At 67.1% G+C, this 7,283-nt stretch overlaps 1 protein-coding gene across 1 annotated transcript; it reads right to left on the reverse strand.

The window, feature by feature from the left end:
- Positions 1–5: 5 nt before the first annotated feature.
- Positions 6–4,995, reverse strand: EMIHUDRAFT_122272 (hypothetical protein; the record flags this gene model as incomplete). Its single annotated transcript, XM_005790639.1, has 10 exons — positions 6–399; positions 500–1,075; positions 1,105–1,709; positions 1,825–2,154; positions 2,335–2,470; positions 2,554–2,831; positions 2,897–2,986; positions 3,059–3,311; positions 4,607–4,701; positions 4,762–4,995. Coding segments are annotated over 10 exons (2,991 nt in total), but the record flags the coding sequence as incomplete, so codon positions are not given.
- Positions 4,996–7,283: the final 2,288 nt, after the last annotated feature.

The following is a 7,283-nucleotide window of genomic DNA, read 5'->3' on the forward strand; positions in this document are numbered from 1 at the left end:
CCCACCCTGCGGAAGCCGGGGTCGCCGGTCGGCGGGCCGATCTTTGAGCTGCACTGCTGGGCGGCGGTGGCGGTGCTACGGCCCGCCGGGGTCCGCCGCGTGCCGTGATGGTGTGCGGCCGCCGCCACCGGCGGCGGTGGCCGCTGCCGCTGCCGACTCGGCGACCTCTTGGCGGGCTCGACTCGCGGCCGCTTTGCGGCCGGCGCGTCGGGGGGCACCCGCTTGGGCGTCGTGGCGCCCGTTGCCGGCCCGGCCGCCTCGTCAACGCGCCGCGTCGTCTCCGGCGCCTCGCCCTGCGGCGCCTTGGCCTGCGGCGCCTCGGCCTGCGGCGCCTTGGCCTGCGGCGCCTCTGGCCGTCCAAGGGCGGGCGGCGGGGCGGCGGCGACGTAGGCCACATGCCTGCGGAGGCGAGACGGGGAGGCTCGATGGGGGGGGAGGGGCTTGGCTGGGAGAGCGGCGGGGTCGAGGCGCGCGCGCGCGCCCGCGCAGAAAGGAGCACCACTTCTCGGCCGCCTCCGCCTCGCGCAACGAAGCATCCCGCGGCACCTCGGGGATGGCTACCGCCTCCGCCGCCTCCGCCTCCGCCTCCGCCTCCGCCTCCGCCTCCGCCTCCGCCGCCTCCGCCGCCTCCGCCGCCTCCGCCTCCGCCTCCGCCGCCGCCTCCGCCACCTCTGGCGGCTCCGCCCCCGCCTCCTCCACCGCCTCCCCGGCCGCAGCCGCCCCCCTCCGCCGCCGCGTGGCAGCCGCGGGCCGTGGCTCCGAGAGCGGCGCGTCCTTGCCTTGCGTGGCGTGCAGCACCCACCACGGGGGCGGCGGCGGCGGCGCCGCCGGCCGCCCCGCCACGCGTGCGATGGCGAGCTTCTTTGCACGCTGCAGCAGTGTGTCGTGCGCCTTGCGGCTCGCCTTGAGGGCAAGGTAGTTGAGCCGCACGCCCTCTTCCCACGTGAGGAGATCGTCGCCCTGCACCCAGCCGTGCGCACGCTTCGGGTTCCACGCCAGGAAGCAGACGAAGCTCCAGCCGTCGTCGCGCAGCCGCGCCGTGTCACGATCCTCCACGGCGGGCACCTTTTCGCAGCTGCGGGTGTGAAAAGACGCTGTTCACACCAGCAGTAGCGGCCCTCCGCGGCGGGCGCCTCCACGCGCGCCGGCCAAAAGGGGAAGCCTTGCGAGCGGGCCCACACGGTGGTGCCAGGCGCGTGCCGCCACGGCGCGCGCCACTCTGGCTCTTCATCGTCCGAGTCGTACAGCTGCTCCGAGTTGTCGTCGCGCAGCATCGCCTCCTCCCCCTGCACCGCCGCACGCAGCTCGGCAGAGCTCAGCGTCCGCAGCTCGCGCGGAAGCTCAAAGTCGTTCGCGGGCACGTCGAGGGCGTGCTTGATGGCGGCGACGAGGCGCGGCGCCGCCCCCTCCCCCTCACCGCCCTCCCCCTCCGCCCTGCCCTCGGCCACCGAGGCGGGCGGCGCGGCGGCGGGCGGCGCGGGCGGCGCGTACCGCGGCCACACGCCGCCGGCGGCGACCACCGCGTCCGAGTCGCCGGCCATGCTGTACTCGTTTTGGCGGCTCGCCGGCAGCGCGGTGGCGAGGTAGAAGCGGAGCGGCGGCGCGAAGGGCGTCGCCTCGAGCTGCGGGACGGACCAGTCGAGGAAGAGCGAGTCGAGCTTCGCGAGCCGCTGCTCGTGCGTCCCTCCGTCGAGCGCCTGCCTGCGCGCCTGCGAGAGGGGGGGGGGGGGAGCAAAAGGGGGGTGGCGGGGTGGCGGGCGGGTGGCGGGTGGCGCTCAAAGCTTGGGGTGGCGCGTGGGGCTGCTGCGTCACACTGCGTCACACCTTGACGACCAGCGGCAGGTCAGGCAGCAGCTCTACCGAGCCGTCCTCGCGCCGCTGGAAGGCTGGCCTGTTGGTCGGCTGCCGCTCGACGTTGAACCAGCCGGGCGTGCGAACGGGCCAACTCGCCCACGGCGCGCAGGCGCCGCCGGCGTGGCTGGCCCACGTCCCGTCCGCAAAGAGGTCGGGGGGGACCTTGTAGATTGGCGGGTTGCCTTGGTGCCCCCAGGTGGAGTAGGTTCGGTTGTACGAGCCTCCGTACACGACGGTCAGCTCCTCGGCGGGGCGGTACGACTCGCGCCGCGTGAGGAAGAAGGCGGACTTGTCGGCCACCTGGCGTGCGACGGGTGCGGGTGCGAATGCCACCGTCGCGGCACGGGGCGCGAGAAGGAGGAAGGCGGGGGCGGCCCGTCATCCGCTGCACCTCGGGGAGACCCGCGCACAGCAGATGCAGGGAGATGCGGGAGATGCGGGGAGAGATGCGGGGAGATGCGGGGAGAGTGTCCGCCGCACCTCGGGGAACTCGTGCACAAACGCGCCGTACATCGCTCGCGCGCCGTCGGGCTGGCGGAGGCCCAGCCGGAGGAGGAGCGGGTCGTCGTCGGAGAGGGGCAGCAGCGTCCGCTCCTCGAGCTGCAGCGAGGGCGGCCTAATCCAGCGCTCCTGAGTCCTCAGCGGCGAGGAGCGGGCGCCGCTCCTCGAGGCTGGCAGCGAGGGTGTGGCCCGCGAAACGGCTCGTTCGCGTTGCCCATCATGAAGGCCGAGTTGCGGAACATGGGGTGCGCGTTGACGATGAGGTGCGCCTGCGCCTTGCGCATGAACTGCACGATGTGCGTCGAGATGTTGCGGTCCGCGTGCCCGTCCTCTGCGTGCGCGCACAGCAGCGAGAACACGTGCGGAGGCAGGTGCAGCAGCTCGCGCGCCTCCTCCGCCCGCAAGTAGCAGACCTCCTCGTCGCCCTCGTCGACGTGCGAGACGCCACGCTTGTCGTACAACGAATCCACACCCACCTGCTCACGCCCGCTGCTGTGAAGAGACGCCGCTCACGTGCCGCCCTCTCCGCGTCGGCCTCCACCTGCAGCAGGCACTCGTCGTCGCCGACCACCTGCTGGCCGTCGACGAGGTCGCGCCGCGGCTGAGACGTCACGTAGATCCCGTCCTGCACCTACGGAGGCACGCCCTCGCGCCTCGAGCCCTCCCTCCCCCGCGCGAGCCGCCACCGCGCCGCCCCCGTCACTCGCGCCCAGACGTGCCCCTTGGGCGTGAAGAGCTCGTCGCGGCGGCAGAGGTCAAAGCAGCCGCTGAGGACGGAGCGGAGCACGCGCGCCTGCGACGCGCTCTCCACCTCCGTCTCCTTGCCCAGGTACGGCAGCGCGAGCGGCCGCTCGAGCTTCTCCCAGTTCACCTCGCCGCCCGCTCGAGGGTAAAGGCCAAAGCCCTGGATGGTGCTGCTTCCCGCACGCAGCTCGGGCCACTCCCACCTCGAGTGCCTGTCGCCACGCAGCAGGGCACGCGTCGATCGCAAGTCGGTGTGCTCTCCGTGCTGGAGATGAGGCCGCCATGGTGATGGTCTAGTCACGGCGCATCTAGACGAGGTTGCTCTGGCGCTGATCGCGAGGACAAACGAGGGAAGACGAGCTGCAGCAGACGGCGCTTGCCTTGAACCTCTTCAGAGACGTAGATCACGGGCATTCCGCGTCTGCGAGATCGCGAGATGAGAGAGCGACCAATAGCGCGTGGGAGAGGGAGAGAGGAGAGCCTCTCATTCAAGTTACTCTCGTGAGGCTGTGAAAGCACGCCCACCCTTCCACCGGGATTGGGCCGAAGGCAAGTGCGTCTGATTCACAGCTTAGGAGAGTACATTCAAGTCGAGAAGAGCGGGCCTCTTCACAGCCCCCGCCACCCTTCTAGGATTGCGAGCGGGTTCACTGTTTGGATTGTGAGGAGACCATCCCGGCGCGCTCACAAGCAAGCGCTCGCGGCTGGAGCGATTGGGAGCGGCACCCCCTGTGCGATTGCCAGCAATCCTTGGATCTTTGGTACGATTGATTGAGATTGTCAACACACAAAAAATCTCTCTCTCTCTTGATTGTGAGCGCAGCCGCTCATAGTCCTACATACAAGATAGATGTAGGATTGCGAGCGCTACTGCTCGCAATCGGAGGCATGTTGCTAGGATTGTGAGCAGTGATGCTCGCAACCCTAGACTTTGCTCGGATTGCGAGCGCGCTGGTAGTAGTCGTAGCACGTACTCGAGTAGGCGCGTCATCAGTCACCCTGGGAGCGGAGCTGCTCTTAGTCCTACAGTGGGTTGCGGGCATTAAGAAAACAGGATTTCGCGGCACGCCGCCGTTTCTAAGCCTTTCCACAGCCCTCATCCACCCCACGCCGTGGTTTCTTAGCTCCGGGCGGGGCACTCAATCAAGCCAGAGCGCCGGCCAAGGACCGGCACGCCCCCCTCTTTGGGCCATTCCCTTGTCCAAAGTTCGAGTGATAGCCAAAGATACACTTGACTATACATTTCAAAGATACACCTTTATAACATCCCACCGGTGTATCTTCGAAGTGTATCTTCGAGTGTATCTTGAGTGTATCTCAGCGCCGGGCGCCCCAGGACCAGTTGCAGAGGACGCAGGTGGCCGGGTCCCACGAGTGCTGGCACTGGCCTGGCTGGGGCTCACCCACAGGGCCCACAGGGATGACTGGCTCCGAGGGCAAGGGGTGGTAGCCCATGGGGAGAGGGACTACCGGCACACACGGCACACCGGGACCCGTGAGAGGAGACTGTGGAGGCTGCGCCAGCGCGGGCGTGAGCGGCGGCCTCTGCGGCCGCCTGGCCTGCTTGCGCGCCTCCTTGGCCGCCTGCTCTACCGCCATATCCTACAGCCCAGGGAAGGAGGACTGAGCGCAGCCAGGATGGGTGTGGGCTCAGGAGCGCACCTCTGGGCGGCGGCGAGGCTTGCGAGCTGCAGGCGGCGGCAGCTCCGACCCGTACTCGTGGTAGTAGGCCAGCTTGGCGGCCGCCTCCTCGGCTGTCGCGCTGTTCGAGCCGGGCAGGTGGCGCTGAAACTTCTCGCCGACCGGCTTGAACTTGGCGCAAAAGGGGTTGTTGCGCTTCTTGCTGCCGCCTTGCACGATAACGTTCTCGAAGCCGGTGCTGGATGCGGACGACATGCGGAGGGCCACGGGCTTGCCCTTCCAGACGCCGGCGCGGAACCAGACGCCATTGGAGCCCTCAAAGGGCGGGCCGAGCAACTGCCGCTCCCGCTTCCGTGTATCTTCACTATGAACGCGCTCCGTGAAGATACACCGCTTCGACCTGGAACCCGTGTATCTTCGTATGAAGATACACCGCTTCGGCGCGGAACCCGCATAAGTAAATCTGCGGTGTATCTTCGGTGTATCTTCCGTGCGTCTAGATACACGGAGTGGTGTATCTTCTCTCATGACACGAACCTCCACCCGGGGAACCTCCCAAAGGGGGGGGGCGTGCCGGTCCTTGGCGCCGGCCAGAAGGATTTTTAGGTAAGAAGAGTGTTAAAGCTCGGTCCGCGAGGGCGATGCCAAGAGTCTGCCGCCGAGGGCTCTCTGGATGACGGGAAGACGCACACACGCCTCCATCCACTCCACTCAGAACACCGCAGACTTGAAAAGTGACAAGTGCGCTGCCGCAGGCGAAGAGAATTTTTGAGCTGCAGCTGGGGCTCCGGACCCGTTCACATCACACTCGTGTCTGGCCTTTTCTCGGGGCCGCGCCTGCGGCGCCCCGTGGTTTCTTAGATTTTTGCGGAAATCGCTTGGTAGGGTTTCTTAATGCGACGTTTTCTTAATGCCCGCAACCCACTGTAGAAGATGTAGGATTGCGAGCGTAGGCGCTCACAATCGCACAGAGATGCTACGATTGCGAGGAGTGCTGCTCACAATCCTTCGACTTCTAGGATTGAGAGCGAGGCTGCTCTCAATCCTAAGCCGTCTACCCTTATATAAGTCTCTTGTGCCGGAGCGCCGACCGCTCTTGAAGCCGCGAACCAGCTCATTCAAACTCGGCCGTCCCGCCGCAAATCGTCGGCCTCAGCTCGGGAGCCAACAGCCAGCGCGCATGGGGGGCAAGGAGCGAGAGCGCGAACCGCCACCGGCCACCGACGACGAGGATGCGACGCAGGCGACCACGCAGGAAGGCTGCTGGCGTCGTGGGGGAGTCATCCGGCAATCGCAGCCGACAGCACAGCATCACCAGATCACCGCTGGGCTCGCAAGCAGCGCAAAGCGAAGGGCCGCCGCCATGTCGCAAGGGAGCGGGCGACGAAACGAGTGGCCGACCAGCAGCGACGCCGCCGTGAGCAGCGTGAGAGCAAGAAATCACAGCCCCAGCACCGATCACAAGAAGAAGATCTCTCTCTCTCCGATCACCTTTGACGCTGCGGTGGCAAAGGTCGCGTTCGAGGCAGCTCTCGGCGTGGTGGAGGTTGAGGATTTCCGCGACTGGCTGCTCGACCCACCAGCAAGCTGGACAGCCGATCGACGGTGAACGCATCACCCAGTGGCGCGCCTCCGAAGCGTACGAGCGCGCCCGGCTCGAGTACATGGACGGTTGCATGTGCGAGGGTGCGTGCACGTGCACCTACGATGGCGTAGGCATCGCCCCAGACGTGCCCGGAGTCACCTGCGACTACTTCGACGAGGCGCTTTTGGAGCCGCTCGCCAACGATGGGCAGCCGTCAGGCGGGGATTGGGTGCCGGAGGGCTGGGATGGCGTTGAGGCCGATCGGCATGAGGAGCGGGCTAAAGTCGAGCGTGAGCGGATTGAGCGAGAGAAGCAAGACGACCTCGCACACGCTTCAGAAAATTTGGGTGCAAGATTCTGAGACTGGTGATTGGGGCCTCTCCACCCGTGGCAGCATTGCCAACTTTCGCAACCGCCGTGTAAACTTCTCTTGCGCGTATCAAGCTTACACGGGCGATGCTGCTGAGGCCGATGCATACCTGCGCGACCCGGGTTCAGAGGCGTCACAGGCATGGCTCGAGGCGCAGCTTGCTCCAGGCGGTGGAGGTCCGACACCGCCTGGCTCGCCCGCCTACGGGGATAACTTCTGCCCTACCCCAGACTCGCCAGTGAGGCGGCCACGCGAGGAGGCGCCTGACGACAGCGACGCATATGAGCTCGACCAGGAGCGCGCGCTGGAGTTGCAGGGGCGCATCTCCTTATTTTACGGCCGGCCTTGGGACGAGGTGCCGAGAGGCGCGACGGTGCCAGTGACTTGCGAGTGGACCATAGCATCATTCAGCCGACAGCAGCAAATGCAACGCCCGCTCTCGCCCGCACCGGTAGCCACGGACTTTGACATTGAGGACGAGTTCCTGCAGGAGCGTGCGCGGTGGTTCCGCGACCACGGCGGTGGCGGCGAGCTGGAGGGCTCGACGCGAAAGCAGAAGAAATCGACCGCCAGAAGCCTGAAATGCAC

Source organism: Emiliania huxleyi (genome assembly GCF_000372725.1).
Source record: "Emiliania huxleyi CCMP1516 chromosome Unknown EMIHUscaffold_1199, whole genome shotgun sequence".
Lineage (NCBI taxonomy): Eukaryota > Haptophyta > Isochrysidales > Noelaerhabdaceae > Emiliania > Emiliania huxleyi.